This window comes from Brassica rapa, chromosome A01 (genome assembly GCF_000309985.2).
Source record: "Brassica rapa cultivar Chiifu-401-42 chromosome A01, CAAS_Brap_v3.01, whole genome shotgun sequence".
Taxonomy (NCBI): domain Eukaryota; kingdom Viridiplantae; phylum Streptophyta; class Magnoliopsida; order Brassicales; family Brassicaceae; genus Brassica; species Brassica rapa.
The window spans coordinates 19,144,080-19,162,932 of NC_024795.2; the positions used below are offsets into that span (position 1 = coordinate 19,144,080).

Consider the following 18,853-nt stretch of genomic DNA (forward strand, 5'->3'; position numbering starts at 1 on the left):
GTAAATAATTATATTAATTAAATTAATGATTTATACTAAAATCAGGATTATATTAACTAAATTAATGATTTTTCCTAAAATCATGGAGAAGATGACAAGTAAGCAAATTTACTTCTCAAATAATAATAATAATAATAATAATAATAATATAGGTGGATATTTATTTATTAATTAAATGATCTTAATATCTTGATATGTATATATATTAAAATATATATTTTAAATAATAGTATATATATATATATCAGTTGAATAATTTAATATTTATTGACTATCTTAAATATCATTATATTTATAAAATAAAATTTTAAATAATTATATTAATTAAATTAGTGATTTATCCTAAAATATATTTATTTATTTATTCAATGTTCTAAATATCTTGATAAGTATAGATATTTAAATATATATATATATATATATATATTTAAATAACAGTATATATATATATATCAGTTGAATAAATTAATGTTTATTGATTATCTTAAATATCATTATATTAACTAAATAAAAATTAAAATAATTATATTAAATAAATTAATGATTTATCTTAAAATTATGGAGAAGATGACAACTACGCAAATTCACTTTTTAAATAATAATATATATATGTTGTCAAAAAAACAATATATATATATATATCACATTTAAGTTCTATGCAATATATATTATATACACCAAATAATATAGTAAAATTAATATAAATTTCATATTTCAAAAAAGAATAATTAATTCTTTATACTAAAATCAAATATTTTCTTATCTTAGAATAAATATATCTTAAAATAAGAATTTTAATTAAGAAATTTTTTGAAAATTAATATTTCTATAAATTAATAAAATTTCAAAGTCCAAACATTATTAATTTATAGAGGTTCTACTAGTTTTTTTTTTCAAATTTTGTTTTTCCAGATATCTATTTACCACGAACAACTTTGTACGTGAGACATGAATGAAAAGGAAGGAAATTTAGACATAAATCATAATTCCATTGAAGACAAACATGTATAGTACTTTTGTTGATTAGTTTTTTTTCTTGGTTTAAATTATAGTTTGATTTACTTAATTTAATTTGTTGGTCAGAATGATTTTGGTTTAATTCAATTGAAACTATTGTTCTACTAAAAAAAATCATAATTTAATGGTTAAATTAATCAGGTTTTCAATAACCAGTGTGGTTACCTGTGGCCAAAGAATTAACAAATATGTAGCCAATGTAATTTTTTTTGTCAAATTGCATTAAATATGTGGTCAATGGATAAATAAATTTATCAAAATATAAAATCAGTCAAATTAAGTAAATCTGCGATCAAAAGATAATAGATGTATCAAATTCATATTAAATCTTTTAAAACCTAAATAAATCTGTCAAAAATAGGTAAATCAATGGCCGAAGAAAAAAACTTAATCTATCAAATTTTATAAAAATCTGTTAAAATTAAGTAAATTTGTCGACAAATAAACTAAGTTTAATTAAATTTGTAAAAAACATCATAAATCTGTGACCAAACGTGACAAATTTGTAGAAATCTAATTAGTTTATAGCATTTAAGATAAATCTGTCACAAAAAAATAAAAATAAGTTTGTAATTACATAAAACGTGAACAAAATAAGTCAACTAGTAATGTAATTTTCGTAGTTATTAGTTTTATATCAAATGAGCTAGGGGTAAAACATGTACGAAACTAAATTAGTAATTATAATAAAATTAGAGTCTTTCTAGTAATCAACTAATGAATTAGGGTTGAACTAAAATTTCCCCTTAATTTATTAAAAATATAATTCTAAATATTTAAACTATCTTTCTTACGTTGTATTCCGCCTAAAAATGTTTTTGCTGTCAACTCTCTTAGCGATTCCAGTGATCACTTTCGGCAATATGGACCATTTCATTTGATGAAAAAAAGATATGAAGAAGAAAAAAAAGGAAGAAGATTGTTGAACCAAAAAAGTTGAATCAATGTGATTCAATGTCACTCAATGTCAAAAACAATATCAGTTTAGATAAAATCATAAGGTTTTCTCAGATTTAAAACATAGAATGCATATCAAAAAAAAGAAGATAAAAAACGTATATGACGTTAGAGTATAAATTCTAATGTGTTTAGAAGGTAGCATACATGTAAGGAGTAGTTATTTTATCAACGATATATGATATAGTAAGAGATAGAACATAAATGAATGTTATCTATATTTTTCAACAATGAAGTAAAAAGCGTACAATATATGTTGTACTTTATAATAATAAATACGTTTGGTTAGAACTGAGGTACCCATATTCTATATTTAGATATACCATAGAGAATACTTTAAAATATGAATAGTAACCTTTATAAAAGGTTGAAGCAATTAGAACATTTATTTAATCCTTGTAAATAGTTATAATATGCAATCTAGCAAATCTAGATCAACATATCCAAATTCTTTTTGGAAATAAATTTTTGTATTCCAAAACTTGTAAAATAATATAAGGATCATATTGATTTTCCATAATTTTTTATTTATATTTAGTTTTAATATTTTTTTGGTATTATTAGGATAATTATTTTAAAACTGACTATTTAATACAAAATTATAAAGAGACAAAAACATTCTCATTATGGCTTATTTTGTGGATTTCTCTTTTATAAAAAGGTTAAAAAGCAGACTAACAACTTGTTCTTCACTAAAAAAAAACTTAAATTCTCAATTCAGTGTTTCCTAATTTGTGAATATATATTGCCTAAGTGATTTATTGACTATATTACTTCCATTTACAAAAGCAAAACACAAAAACATATCCAAAGCTTCCTTTTACCATGAAATCATCTATATAAAGATCATTACTACTGAAGAAATAATTTATCATTCCAAGAAAAATATTAAAAATGTCAGAGCCCAAAAATAAGAAGATCAAACACATTGACGAGCTGCCTGAAGATCTCACTGTAGAGCTGCCTGAACATCTGGTGGAGTACATCATATCAACATATTTGCCCATCCAATATGTTCTACAAAACCATGTTGTGTCCAAAACATTCAGGGAAGCAGCAATTCGATCCCGAGACCTTGATTTCGGCAGGATATACTCCAGGAGACGTAGTCAATCAGAGGTTGTACATATAATTGAAGAGATTTTTAATCAACACAAAGGATCAGAAATCAACCGATTTGTTCTGATTCTCAATCATATTGGCGTAGAGGATAAGGTACTCTCGTGGGTAAAAACATGCCTAAGTAAAAACATTCAAGAGCTGACGTTAAACTTCTCCAAATCCAAGAAAGTCATGGATCTCTCTGTTGATTTCTCGGCCATCGAGACACTAACTGTCTTGAATCTAAGGTGGTGTAAATTCGAAATACCGAATAATACCCCAAAGGGTTTAAGACTCTTGAGGACACTTGCGCTCATGAAGTCCAACGTAACACCAGAGATGATAGATGCAATATTCAGCAACTGCATTCACCTCGAGACGCTTGAACTAACCAGATGCATAACGCATGGGGTATTGAGCATCAATGCTCACAATCATAAGAAGTTCAAGGAACTGGTCCTGTATTGTATGCCTAATCGCTTGCAAATCATTTTAGATGCACCTACTCTTGAATGCTACAAGTATGAAGGATTTGTTAGGATTCTTGACTTTTCAAAAGTGGACGCACTTAAGGAGGCGAAACTCCATTATATCCAGAATTACAATTGGCGTTATTACGATTCGTCTAACATGGTGCTTGCTAACATGGTGGCCTATACAGGAGTTCATGTCCTCTCAACGACAAATATCTTTCTTGAGGTAAACTTTTTCGAATTTACTTTTCTTATATTTATAAAAGTGTTTCCTGTTTTTATTGCAATGTCTGAGGAAAATTTATATAAGGTATCATTTTTCCACAAAATGAAATATAGGATAACTTTACAGATAGAGACACTCTTGAGTGAATTTTTAGAGTTCCTTCTGCAGTTTTGCACAAATTCTTTAGGTGATCAACTGATCATGATAGAGGATGTTCATCTTAGATAGACTATGCAACATTCACATGCGTTTGTTTCCTGTGTTTATATAACTCACTTTGTTTTGTTTATAACTTTGGCAGTCTTGGTTTACGTACATGAATTTTTATGTTTCCTTTGACATGTATATATAGGCATTCAAGGAAAGATACATAGAGGGAGAAATGAGAAGCCCCATTTTCAAATTTTTGAACTTGAAAGAATTCAGTATTCTTTTTAAAGCTCCAAACTTGTGTACTCTTTATCACATTTCTGAATTCCTCAAAAGATCCCCTAAGGTCGAAAAGGTTTTGATCGATGTACGTATCTCTCTATCTATCTCAAAATCAATAATTCTCTAACTCTAATTAAGTTCATTAAAATTCTCGTTTGGTAAGTGCAGATTAAGGAGTTCACATTTGAACCTGGTATGCTTTGGATAATTCATCAAATGTCATATATGGAGAGCAGCAACTGCGAGTTTAACTCTATCAAGGAAGTCACGATTGATGGCTACAAAAACCATTGGCATGAGCTTGATATAGTGGAGTTCTTTTGCAGGCACGCAAAATCGCTAAAGAAGTTGAAGTTGATCATTCCAAAAAACGTTAAGAAAAGAGCTCGCGGACTCGATTATGCTAGGCTGGATTACCTAAAAAGCAGATTTACAGGTGTTATAGTGGAAGTTTAAATTCAGGATATGACCAAGCATGGCAAACTATAATAGCTCTTCTGATGTGTTTTTTCTAAAAAAAAATTTAATGTTATTTTCTGAGATTTGAACTCTTTTGTTTTTAGTTTTGGTAATGTTTAAGCTATAAACTATGTCATGATCCGCGTAACCTCGCAGATTTCTTTTCTAGCGAATGGAATAAAACATATAAAAATATAAATAATATGATGTGTGGTGTTATATAATTTTGTTCTATAATATTTATTTATCTAAATTAATTAACATTATTTTAATTTATACAAAACTAATAGTGAATCAGTTATTTTATAAATCTGTCGAAATATTAGGAAAGTAAAAATAATGAATTTGTTAGTTTATAAACAGACAAAATGGATATATTAAATTGAAAAACATACAAAACAATAATTAAGTTCAAATGAATGTTTATGTTTAAATAGTATAAGATTTATTGGAATCATTGATATCAAAGTGGTTTTGGTCTAATTTGCTCATAAACTACTCATACAAAAAAGTTTAGAGTCATATAAAATTGGAAAAACAATAATAGATGCTAAATTTTATTACAATCAATAATTATTTCTTATTGTGAAATTACTATAAATTACTGTTAGTAATTTGTTTAGCATCCATTAAGTAAGAAATCAACGTTGGTCAGTATTACTTCATTCATGCTTCAGTTGGTAAAAATTAGAAGAAGAACAAATAAGAGGGAACACAATGCTCCTTAAAAATTTACACCATTGGGAGAAAAATAATTTGAACATCCAAACTTGTTTTTCTTCTTGTTCACGAGAAAAGCAGTGATATAAACAATGAGAAAAAGTGATGAAATCAAAGAGAATAGACTTGGAACTGCGAAGATAACAACATCCTTTTGACTTCGGAAAACCCAGATAAAGAAGAAGCTTTCTGATCAAGAGAGAACCTCTGATTGCATACTGACATTTCTTCATGTCTCCGTTGAGCGACTCGTAGTCTACTAGTTTGAGATACATTTTCAGAATTGACTTTTCACACAAATAGCAAACACGCTTAGCTCGATTATGGAGTGAAGGCGGAGATGATTAAAGTGGTGACGATGGCGATGGTGATGAGCGGCGCCAGAGATGATGACGAACGAGATAATCGCCGAGACGACGCCGGAGATAATGATGACCGAGATGATCGACGCCGGGGATGACGCAATCTGTCATCGTCGATTTCGTGATTTAAATTTTATTTCAATTTTTAGAAAAATGTAAGTAGAGAAAGAAAGGGGTAAAACGGTAAATGCCATATTAAATGAAACATTTTTGTGATTTTGAGCCTTCATGTCTAGAATGAGAAGAAAAAGTGGATATAAGGCTATCTAAGGCCATTTCTTGTTTTTTTTTTAATGTAAATCTTAATTATAGATATATTTGAAAAGTTGTTTGTTGTTTAAAATTATGCCATTATATTACTTTTTACAATACTTTTAGGTTGTATAATTTTGTGAAGTAGTTTTTTGAACTATTTTATTAACTAGTTTAACCAATTAACGTTGATATTAACCTACCAACTATGATTTGATGCCACATTAAATATAATTTTATCTAAAGTGTTAAGAAGACTAAACGCCATTAACAAATATTTTAAAATAAGCTTCAGATTTAATGGCAAACTAGAGTTGGAACCGCGCGCCCGCGTGAATGTTTAGTTTTACCATTTACAAATAGTCTTAGGCATTCGCTTCTCGGTTCGGTTCAAGATCGTTTCTTTTGTTTTTTTTTGGCTTTAGAAATTTAAGATCCATTAGGGTATTTAAAAAGTTTGGTTTAGTTCCGGTTCAGTTTAACTTTCGGTTAATTTGGGTTGAAAAAAAAAATCAGCTTTTCGGATTAAATATCAGATTTTTGGGGTTTTCAGATACTAATTTGGATAATTCAAATAATTTTAAATACTTTTGATAAATAAATATTATAGTAATTCGATTTTTTGGGTATTTTGACAATCAAATAATCATAAAACAATAATATTTTATAAACATATAAATTATAATATAGAAATTTGGATATCCACTTGTTTCTCGGTTTGGTTTGGTTTTGATCCAGTTCCTGTTTTTAGCTCTAGAGATATAGAATCCAAAAATAATAATTAACAGGATTTAAATCTGAACCAAACCTTTTTTTCGGTTTGGCTCGGTTCTGTTCTTCGATTATGGGTAAAAGTACCCAAGCCTAATTACAAAGATCAATAGTTTATATACTATATGTTTGTTTATATATTTTTATATATGATTGTACATTATAAAAATAGAATCTATAAATACTGAATAAATAAATAATAGAAAATAGAATGGCCGTTCGATGTCAAAAAAAAAAATAATAATAATAGAAATAATTATCACTTTATATATATAGTGATATAAATAATCACTTTTATATATATATATATTTACTCTTGAGCTACATTCACTTTATATATATATATATATATATATATATATATAAAGTGTTGTTTTTATTTGTAAATATATAAAAATAGGAATACATAAAGTGAATGAACCAATTAAAACAGAAATTATGTTTATTAATTATTTAATATACATTCCTTTTATTGTTAAATAATTAATAAACATAATATTATTTTTTATATAAGCCAAACGTGATTTGCAAATTTTAAAAAGAGAATATACAGATTGTGCTAGTAAGATTAATATCCTTTTAGTTATGATGATTGCCTTAAAATAGGATTTCTTTTTCTGTAAACTAAAATAGCAAAAGTTTTTAAATTTTAATGGTAAACTAAATATTTACCGGTAGCTAGGGTTTAATTCATTAAGTAAAATTAGTTTGAGAGTTTTACGTTAAATACTTAGAGGGTTTTACCCAAAACAAACTTAGTTAAAGGGTTTTAACATTAAAAATCCAATTTTAAATATATTTTGCATTTTATACAAACCTATTTAATGTAGAATCTTATATTTACGTCTCTTCTCTTGGTATTGTTTTTGTATGAGAAGAAAAGTGCTTTTGAAGGTCAAGCTTTCACTCAATAATGTTTCGTACATGTTTTAAAGAAACCTGGAAAAATACACAATTGTAACAAAAACATGAACCATACGTAATTGATTTTGTGGTATACGTGAAAATTTTCTTAGATGAGAAACAGTTCCTCGATAATTACACTCTTGATTAATCATGATATATATTGGATCAAATTTATGTGGTAGGTCTTACACAACTGATGTATAATATAGCCTATTGAATTTTGTATAAATTGGATTTGATTCTGCACTAACATAAACTGATGTATTTTTGGAATTGAATCTATATTAAAGACCAATGGCATAGGATTGTAATTGTTTTGGAAAAATCAGGATTATTTCTTTCTTATACTCTTATTTTAATAGATTAGATTATGTTGTTTTTTTTTTGAACAAAATCTAGTCTATACTATTAAAAGGGAGGCATTCTTAAAAAATCTATTTATGCAAGGTTATTTGGACCTATTAGTTAGACTACCTATTAGTTAGACTAACACCACATAATTCAGCATATTTTTAAGCCAAAGTAATATTTCATACATCAACTCATAATTTCTTTAATGTACAAAAAGAGATATTGTAACTAACAACGATATTTTACGTAAAGATTTTATTATTTTTTTTAATACAGAAAATAACTTAAGGAAATAGTCATAACAAACGGATCAATATTAATGTACTTATTTTTGGACCCTACATATAGATTATCGAACATATGATGCATACCTTTGTATTACAAACTTAACAATATTCATTCCACTTTTTAAGTGATGTGTTATTCATGTATATCTTGACTCTTTTAATGAAATGTTATCACAAATTTAATATCTGAAATTGAAAACTATATCAATACTAAAAATAATTGGTTTTATAGTAATGTAAATTCATAGTTGTAACTATGATATAAATATATGCGAGGAAAATTCATTTTTAATTTAAATTTGATAGCTTGTGTGTTAATGACAATATTTTGAAAACCGAACGGGGCACTGATTCAACATTGCACTTGGATCAATGGTCGGACAGGTTTAACCGCTAAATTTTAATTTAATTTTAAATTAAGTAACTATATATGTAAGTATAACTATAAATTAATTTTGATATAAGTTTATATCAATGTTATATTTTAAAACTGATATGGAAAAATAAAATGAAAAATTCAAAAACTAAAACTAATTTATTTATATATGTAGTAGAAAACAATATTAAATTTTGATGAAATCTTATTAAAATTTACAATTTTTTTTTAACTTGAATTTGCCAAAACTGGGTTTTAATATTGAACTAGGTCCGATTTAACTCAAATTCGGTTTTTAGCACAACTCAGAACCAATTAGAAGAGCGAGTCAGAATCCGACTGGTTCGATCGTACGGTCCGATCAGATTTTCAAAACATTGGTTAATACAGTTCAAGAATTAAAATATATATTTTTAATAATGAATATCTTTACTACTAAAAACATACATATCATCTTTAAATCTATTTCAAACAAATCTCACACTATAAAAAATAATGAATAATAAAAACATTAAAAATCAATAGTTATAATGTGAAACAAAAAAAAATATACTAGATTTAAAATTTATTAAAGATTATAAACCTCAAACCCGCGCTTTTTAAGCGCGGATCAAAATCTAGTCTATACTATTAAAAGGGAAGCATTCTTAAAAAATCTACTTATGCAAGGTTATTTGGACCTATTAGTTAGACTACCTATTAGTTAGACTAACACCACATAATTCAGCCTATTTTTAAGCCAAAATAATATTCCATACATCAACTCATAATTTCTTTAATGTACAAAAAGAGATATTGTAACTAACAACGATATTTTACGTAAAGATTTTATTATTATTATTTTAATACAGAAAATAACTTAAGGAAATAGTCATAACAAACGGATCAATATTAATGTACTTATTTTTGGACCCTACATATAGATTATCGAACATATGATGCATACCTTTGTATTACAAACTTAACAATATTCATTCCACTTTTTAAGTGATGTGTTATTCATGTATATCTTGACTCTTTTAATGAAATGTTATCACAAATTTAATATCTGAAATTGAAAACTATATCAATACTAAAAATAATTGGTTTTATAATAATGTAAATTGATAGTTGTAACTATGATATAAATATATGCGAGGAAAATTCATTTTTAACTTAAAATTGATAGCTTGTGTGTTAATGACAATATTTTGAAAACCGAACGGGGCACTGATTCAACATTGCACTTGGATCAATGGTCGGACAGGTTTAACCGCTAAATTTTAATTTAATTTTCAATTAAGTAACTATATATGTAAGTATAACTATAAATTAATTTTGATATAAGTTTATATCAATGTTATATTTTAAAACTGATATGAAAAATAAAATGAAAAATTCAAAAACTAAAACTAATTTATTTATATATGTAGTAGAAAACAATATTAAATTTTGATGAAATCTTATTAAAATTTACAATTTTTTTTAACTTGAATTTGCCAAAACTGGGTTTTAATATTGAACTAGGTCCGATTTAACTCAAATTCGGTTTTTAGCACAACTCAGAACCAATTAGAAGAGCGAGTCAGAATCCGACTGGTTCGATCGTACGGTCCGATCAGATTTTTAAAACATTGGTTAATACAGTTCAAGAATTAAAATATATATTTTTAATAATGAATTTCTTTACTACTAAAAACATACATATCATCTTTAAATCTATTTCAAACAAATCTCACACTATAAAAAATAATGAATAATAAAAACATTAAAAATCAATAGTTATAATGTGAAACAAAAAAAATTATACTAGATTTAAAATTTATTAAAGATTAAAAACCTCAAACCTGCGCTTTTTAAGCGCGGATCAAAATCTAGTATTCTATTAAAAGGGAAGCAGTCTTGAAAAATCTACTTAAAAATGTTGTTTGGACCCTTTCATTAACTAACAATATTTTTGGTCTTACCATAATAATTGACTAATAATATATTACCTTATATTTCTCTAACAATAATTTAGTCACTGCTATATATCTTTGTTTTTTTTTTGAACTGAGCTATATATCTTTGTTAGACTTATTAAAATCAAATATCTTACAATAAGCATAACACCAACTTATTTGATTTTAATAAGTCCAACAAAGATTTATGGAAAATAGAAGTTGGAGCCCTGATACCTTTTGATAAAACCAAATATCTTACCATACGTATAACACCAACTTATTTTGATTTTAATAAGTCCATTCACCAACCAATAAGTTTAAAACCAAACATATTGTTAATTTTGGAGTAAACAAACCTATTTACTATACGTACTGATATATATATATTTAATATTGTATTCTAATGTTTGTGGAATATTTATACAAACAAGTTAAAAAGTAATGATATAATATTTATATAAACAAGTGAAAAAAATGATCTAATATACATTAAAATACGAGTCGTTTAAATCCATAACTTAAATACCTGTAAAATTCTTAAAATTTTCAGGTATGTAACTGATTCGATTAGGTTTGGGTATCTAAAACCCAAAGTACCAGTAAGCCTGAAAATACCTGAGACTCCAAATAAATACCCAAATAAATATGCGAAAAGCCCGTATTTTAACCTAAATCATGAATCGAAAAACTAAAAATACTTAAAATTTAATTTGAATACCCAAAATATATTTTAAAATTGGAATTTTACCCAAAACCTGAAACAATAACCAAAAACCCAAACTTAAAATTTAAAAGAATATCCAAATTTAAAACATATACGAAATACCCATACATACCTAATATACTAAAAAGATCCGATTAATTTGGGTACCTGATCAGGTCTCGGCTATGATCCGGACCAGATCAAAACCTGTGGGTCTTAAAAAATAACCAATAGATACTTTGTCCTGGACTCGAACCGAACCTATATTTTCAAGTCGGTCTTGGTTTGTGTTTTTGGATCCAGATAAAATAGACAGACCAAAAGAGTTAAATAAAAATGTACACACAAAATCTTAAATAAACTTATTTATGAATTATATAATTTTACAAAAATTATCTGCCTCAATATAATAATATTTTGTAACATAATAATGTACAACAATCTACAAATATTAATTCATATCATATTGTTATACTTTAAAAAAAACCCGCGCTTTCTAAGCGCGGGTCAAAATCTAGAAAGCGCGGGTCAAAAACTAGTTATGTGGTTAAAGACCCCTTTAACCATTCTTTTTAATGAACGTTCATGTTTCTTTATTGTTCTCATAAAAGCAAAACACAGGGGTTTCTCATCCTTCATCGTTGTCGGTTTCTTCTGAGGGTGTAGAGAGTTGAGGCTCGATTTCGTCATTCCTCGGACGATCCCCCATTTAACAGGCGGCGTGGGAAGCCTCAGTTCCACCGTTGAGGAGCATAGATTCTGCCTCCGACAAGCTAAGGGTTACTGATGCTCTTGGAAAGGCTGCTCGTTAAATTTCCTGTTGACGTCTTTTATAATCAAGAAATTTGATTTCATCTTTTCCATTATGTATATGATTTGAATCTGAGGTCTTTGATGTGTTTTGAGCGTGACGTCTCAAACTTCTCCTTTTTGTTTGTTTGCTTGATCTCTAATAATTTTGTTCTTCAGTGCTTCGGAAGATGTCAAACCTGATGGTACCATCCAACTATACGCCTATGCATGTGAAATTCTTGAAGAAGATGGGATAGAGCAAATAGCCTTTGATCTCGAGAAGTAAGTTCTTGCTTACCTTCCCAAGTTCAAGTTCAAGTTCCATTGCACATGGATATGTTATTAATAATTTGTGAAAGAATAAGCTTTTCTATGCTTCAGATACCTACAGCAACAAGAAACATGAACAGTTTAGTATAATTTGAAAATGTGATACCAGTTCCTGTATCTGATCTTTTCATTTTTGTCGGTAGGATTGATGCTTTTCTGAAAATGATCAGAACGGAACTGCTAGCAGGTTGTTCACAGTCTATAATGAAACCTACATCGATCAAATCAAGAAAGTGCAAGTTCAGATGAATGCTGGTGAAGATCTCGACTAGGATGATCTCACTTAAAGATTCTCCTATTTGTAAAGTTAAGACTCCTACACTTGGCTTATGTTCAAGCCAGAGTACTTAAAGAAAGTTATCATTTTGGTCCGATCCTGGTTATGTGAATGATTTGATTATAAAGGCTCTGAATAACGTTTTGTGCTTGTTTCTATACTAAAACCCACTTGAGCACTCTTTCAAGCCTTTGTTTTAATTTGTTTTAATATGTTTAACATATTCTGGTAATTTCTTCATTTGTGGTAATGTTAGCGAAACCTTCGTATATCTGCGTATCAATATCATTTTCGTAACTAGTTTTGTCGTTCACTGCTATAGTTTCACTCTTCTTTCCTTTATGAACACCAAATAACCATTTGGAGTTTCCAGATATCAATTTACTACAAACAACTTTTACGTGAGACATGAATGAAAAGGAACGAAATTTATGACATAAATCGTAATTCCATTAAAGACAAACACGTCTGGTAACTTTTGTAGATTAGGTTTATTTTTCTTGGTTTAAATTATAGTTTTGGTTATAGTTTGATTTACTTAAAAAAAAAATTTGATTTACTTAATTTAATTTGTTGGTTAGAAAGATTTTGGTTTAATTCAATTAAAACTATCAGTATACAAAAAAAAATCAGAATTTAATGGTTAAATCCAGTTTTCAATAACTTTTGGCCAAAAAATTAACAAATATGTTGCCAATGTAATTTTTTTTTGTCAAATTGCATTAAATATGTGGTCAAGGAATAAATAAATTTATCAAATTAACATTAAAGCAGTCAAAATTAAGTATATCTGCGATAAAAATATAATAAATATATCAAACCCATATTAAATTCTTCAATATTACGTAAATATGTGATCAAAAGATAATAAATCTGTTAAAACCTAAATAAATCTATTAAAAATATGTAAACCAGTGGCCAAAGAAAAAAAAAATTAATCTACCGAATCTTATAAAAATCTGTTAAAGTTAATTAAATTTGTCGGCAAATAAACTAAATTTATTTATTTTTTTTAAAAAACATAAATATGTTGACCAAACGTGAAAAATTCGTAGAAATATAATTAGTTTATAGAAATTAAGATAAATCTGCCACAAAAAAAAGTTAAAAATAAGTTTGTAATTACATTAAAACGTGAACAAAATAAGTCTACTAATAATGAGGTTTTCGTATTTATTAGTTTTATATCAAAGGAGGTAGGGGCAAAACAGGACTAAATAAAATTAGTAATTATAATAAAATTAGAGTATTTCTGGTAATCAACTAATGTATTAGGGTTAAACGAAAAATTTCCCATTAATTTATTAATAAAATAATTATAAATATTTAAACTTTCTTTTTTTACGTTGAACATCTTGTACTCCGCCTAAAAATGCTTTTGCTGTCAACTCTCTTGGCGATTCTGGTGATCACTTTCGGCAATAAGAACCTTTCATTTGATGAAAAACAGATGCGAAGAAGAAAAAAGAAAAAAGATCGTTGAATCAAAAAAGTTGAATCAATATGATTCAATGTAACTCAATGTCAAAAACAAGATAAGTTTAGATAAAATCATAAGGTTTTCTCAGATTTAAAACATAGAATACATATTTAAAAGAAAAAGATAAAACACATATATAACCGTAGAGTATAAATTCTAATGTGTTTAGAACATAGCGTACATGTAAGGAGTAGTTGTTTTATCTACGATATATGATAGAGTAAGCGATAGAACATAAATGAACATTGTCTATATTTTTTAACAATGAAGTAAAAAGTCTACAATATATGTTGTACTTTATAATAGTAAAGAGGTTTGGTTAGAACTGAGATACACATATTCTATATTTAGATATATCGTAGAGAATACTTTAAAATATGAATTATAACATTTAAAAAATGTAGAAGCTAGATCAATTAGAACATTTATTTAGTCTTTGTAAAAAGTTATAATATGCAATCTAGCAAATCTAGATCAACATATCCAAAAACATTTTGGAATTAAATTTTTGTATTTTAAAACTTGTAAAATATTTTAATGATCATATTGATTTTCCATATTTTTATTTATATTTAGTTTTAATAATTTTTGGTATTATGAAGATAATTATTTTAAAACTGTCTAGTTAATACAAAAGTGTAAAGAGACAAAAACATTCTCATTATGGCCTATTTTGTGGATTTCTCATTTATAAAAAGGTTAAAAAGCAGATTAAAACTTGTTCTTCACTAAAAAAACTTAAATTCTCAATAATGGTAACTTTATATTTTATACAAAAAGACAAACAGAAAAGAGACTACAATTCAGTGTGTCCTAATTTGTGAATATATATTGCCTAAGTGATTCATTGACTATATTACTTCCATTTACAAAAGCAAAACACAAAAACATATCCAAAGCTTCCTTTTACCATGAAATCATCTATATAAAGATCATTACTACTGAAGAAATAATTTATCATTCCAAGAAAAATATTAAAAATGTCAGAGCCCAAAAATAAGAAGATCAAACGCATTGACGAGCTGCCTGAAGATCTCACTGTAGAGCTGCCTGAACATCTGGTGGAGTACATCATATCAACGTATTTCCCCATCCAATATGTTCTACAAAACCGTGTTGTGTCCAAAACATTCAGGGAAGCAGCGATTCGATCCCGAGACCTTGATTTCGGCAGGATATACTCCAGGAGACGTAGTCAATCAGAGGTTGTACATATAATTGAAGAGATTTTTAATCAACACAAAGGATCAGAAATCAACCGATTTGTTCTGATTCTCAATCATATTGGCGTAGAGGATAAGGTACTCTCGTGGGTAAAAACATGCCTAAGTAAAAACATTCAAGAGCTGATGTTAAACTTCTCCAAATCCAAGAAAGTCATGGATCTCTCTGTTGATTTCTCGGCCATCGAGACACTAACTGTCTTGAATCTAAGATGGTGTAAATTCGAAATACCGAATAATACCCCAAAGGGTTTAAGACTCTTGAGGACACTTGCGCTCATGAAGTCCAACGTAACACCAGAGATGATAGATGCAATATTCAGCAACTGCATTCACCTCGAGACGCTTGAACTAACCAGATGCATAACGCATGGGGTATTGAGCATCAATGCTCACAATCATAAGAAGTTCAAGGAACTGGTCCTGTATTGTATGCCTAATCGCTTGCAAATCATTTTAGATGCACCTACTCTTGAATGCTACAAGTATGAAGGATTTGTTAGGATTCTTGACTTTTCAAAAGTGGACGCACTTAAGGAGGCGAAACTCCATTATATCCAGAATTACAATTGGCGTTATTACGATTCGTCTAACATGGTGCTTGCTAACATGGTGGCCTATACAGGAGTTCATGTCCTCTCAACGACAAATATCTTTCTTGAGGTAAACTTTTTCGAATTTACTTTTCTTATATTTATAAAAGTGTTTCCTGTTTTTATTGCAATGTCTGAGGAAAATTTATATAAGATATCATTTTTCCACAAAATGAAATATAGGATAACTTTACAGATAGAGACACTCTTGAGTGAATTTTTAGAGTTCCTTCTGCAGTTTTGCACAAATTCTTTAGGTGATCAACTGATCATGATAGAGGATGTTCATCTTAGATAGACTATGCAACATTCACATGCGTTTGTTTCCTGTGTTTATATAACTCACTTCGTTTTGTTTATAACTTTGGCAGTCTTGGTTTACGTACATGAATTTTTATGTTTCCTTTGACATGTATATATAGGCATTCAAGGAAAGATACATAGAGGGAGAAATGAGAAGCCCCATTTTCAAATTTTTGAACTTGAAAGAATTCAGTATTCTTTTTAAAGCTCCAAACTTGTGTACTCTTTATCACATTTCTGAATTCCTCAAAAGATCCCCTAAGGTCGAAAAGGTTTTGATCGATGTACGTATCTCTCTATCTATCTCAAAATCAATAATTCTCTAACTCTAATTAAGTTCATTAAAATTCTCGTTTGGTAAGTGCAGATTAAGGAGTTCACATTTGAACCTGGTATGCTTTGGATAATTCATCAAATGTCATATATGGAGAGCAGCAACTGCGAGTTTAACTCTATCAAGGAAGTCACGATTGATGGCTACAAAAACCATTGGCATGAGCTTGATATAGTGGAGTTCTTTTGCGGGCACGCAAAATCGCTAAAGAAGTTGAAGTTGTTCATGCCAAAAAACATTAAGAAAAGAGCTCGCGGACTCGATTATGCTAGGTTGGATTACATAAGAAGCAGATTTCCAGGTGTTAAAGTGGAAGTTTAAATTCAGGATATGACCAAGCATGGCAAACTATAATAGCTCTTTTGATGTGTTTTCAGAAAAAAATATTTAATGCTATTCTCTGAGATTTGAACTCTTTTGTTTTTAGTTTTGGTAATGTTTAAGCTATAAACTATGTCATGATCCGCGTAACCTCGCAGATTTCTTTTCTAGCTAATGGAATAAAACATATAAATAAATAAATAATATGATGTGTGGTGTTATATAATTTTGTTCTATAATATTTATTTTATTAAATTAATTAACATTATTATAATTTATGCAAATTAATAGTGAATCAGGTATTTATAAATCTGTCGAAATATTAGGAAAGTAAAACTAATGAATTTGTTAGGTTATAAACATACAAAATGAGATGTATTAAATTTAAAAACATACAAAACATTAATTAAGTTCAAATGAATGTTTCTGTTTAAATAGTATAAGATTTATTGGGATCATTGATATCAAAGTGGTTTTGGTCTAATTTGCTCATACACTACCCATAAAAAGAAGTATAGAGTCATATAAAATTGGAAAAACAACTAAATTTTATTATAATCAATAATTATTGCTAATTGTGAAATTAGCATAAATTACTGTTAGTAATTTGTTTAACATCCATTAAGTAAGAAATCAACGCTGATCAGTATCAGAAGAAGAACAAATAAGAGGAAACACAATGCTCCTTAAAAATTTATACCATTAGGAGAAAAATAATTTTAATATCCAAACTTATTTTTCTTCTTGTTCTTCCAAAAAAATTATCAAAAAATTGTTTCTTAAATATTGTTTTCTAAAAAAAATATTTACCAAAAAGGAAGAAAAACACACATCTCGTCCCCTATTATACCTTCCAATCTTCTACACCCATTTTTGTCCAAATAGTATTTAGATTAATGATAATCCTATTTTACCCTTATTTATAAACCAAATTAATAAAGATTAATATTAAAATGTAAAATAATAATGAAAAATATAAAGAGAATAACGGTCAAAGCTAGCGGGTGATCGAACAAGTTTCTATCAACAGAAGAAAAAGATAGTCATGCTCCAAATCTCTCCCATCCCGTCATATGTGATGACATGCTTCAAGCTCCTGGTCTCGCCATGCAAAAGGATTCAATCGGCAATCACTAGATTTTGATAGGATGCAAGAAGTGGAAACAAAAAGATGGCTTGGATCTCATGGACGACGACGATGACAAAACCGAAGGTGCATGGAGGACTTGGATTTCAGGATTTTCAAAGTCTCAACGACGCTTAGCTTGCTAAGTTTAGCTTGAGAGTTATCAACAATCCGTCATGTCTGCTCAGCAAGGTCTTCAAAAGAAAATACTGTCGGGATTCATTGTCCTCCAAGCAATCCACAAGTCCGTGGAACCTCATGGATGGAAAGGCTGCTAATCGGACGTGACCTCATTCTCAGGAACACCGGATGGGCTGTGGGGAATGGAGAAACAATCAGAAACAATCCACGGCTAAGCTACAATGAGCAGATTCGACTTATTGGTCCGGCTCAAGCAAATCAACAATCATTGACAGTTGTAATTCTACTCAAACTGGACTGATCAAACTGGGACAGAGAGGCTATCCAGTGTTTTATCCCTCATGAAGAGGAAAGGATTTTGATAGTAAAACCGATAATAACCTAATTTGTTTGGGTACCGAGTCAGGGGAGTACACCACAAAATCAGGGTATAGAACAACTTTGGCCTACACAGAACCAACCCATAATGAAGACCTAGTGGACTCTTTTAATTGGAATGACGACATTTAGAAACTGCATACAGTTCCGGAAATTAAGCTTTTCCTATGGAAAGTGTTTAGTGAAGCCCTCCCGGTGGGAGATTGCAGCAAGAAACATCACCTCATTTACTACCTGCAA

The 18,853-nt window shown here is 28.4% G+C and overlaps 2 protein-coding genes across 3 annotated transcripts; both read left to right on the forward strand.

The window, feature by feature from the left end:
• Window positions 1-334: 334 nt before the first annotated feature.
• LOC103849037 (putative FBD-associated F-box protein At1g61330) lies at window positions 335-17,671 on the forward strand. Of its 2 annotated transcripts, XM_033277950.1 has the most exons (5): window positions 335-3,774; window positions 4,127-4,291; window positions 4,375-16,080; window positions 16,433-16,597; window positions 16,681-17,671. In XM_033277950.1, the coding sequence occupies exons 3-5, from the start codon at window positions 15,175-15,177 to the stop codon at window positions 16,966-16,968; spliced, it is 1,359 nt and encodes a 452-aa protein (XP_033133841.1). In that variant the 5' UTR covers window positions 335-3,774; window positions 4,127-4,291; window positions 4,375-15,174; the 3' UTR covers window positions 16,969-17,671. The 2 variants fall into 2 exon arrangements, with proteins under 2 accessions (XP_033133841.1, XP_033133845.1); XM_033277954.1 differs by having other exon boundaries at window positions 4,127-16,080.
• On the forward strand, window positions 2,869-4,662 carry LOC103830539 (putative FBD-associated F-box protein At1g61330). Its single transcript, XM_033276058.1, has 2 exons — window positions 2,869-3,774; window positions 4,375-4,662. Exons 1-2 carry the CDS (start codon window positions 2,869-2,871, stop codon window positions 4,660-4,662), a joined length of 1,194 nt encoding a protein of 397 aa, XP_033131949.1.
• Window positions 17,672-18,853: the final 1,182 nt, after the last annotated feature.

Bases quoted from the DNA above. Each gene is read 5' to 3' on its own strand.
- LOC103830539 (XM_033276058.1), top strand. From the start codon at position 2,869: ATGTCAGAGCCCAAAAATAAGAAGATCAAACACATTGACGAGCTGCCT. The intron at 3,775-4,374 runs GTAAACTTTTTC...TGGTAAGTGCAG, and splicing joins CGACAAATATCTTTCTTGAG to ATTAAGGAGTTCACATTTGA.
- LOC103849037 (XM_033277954.1), top strand. From the start codon at position 15,175: ATGTCAGAGCCCAAAAATAAGAAGATCAAACGCATTGACGAGCTGCCT. The intron at 16,081-16,432 runs GTAAACTTTTTC...ATGTATATATAG, and splicing joins CGACAAATATCTTTCTTGAG to GCATTCAAGGAAAGATACAT. The intron at 16,598-16,680 runs GTACGTATCTCT...TGGTAAGTGCAG, and splicing joins TCGAAAAGGTTTTGATCGAT to ATTAAGGAGTTCACATTTGA.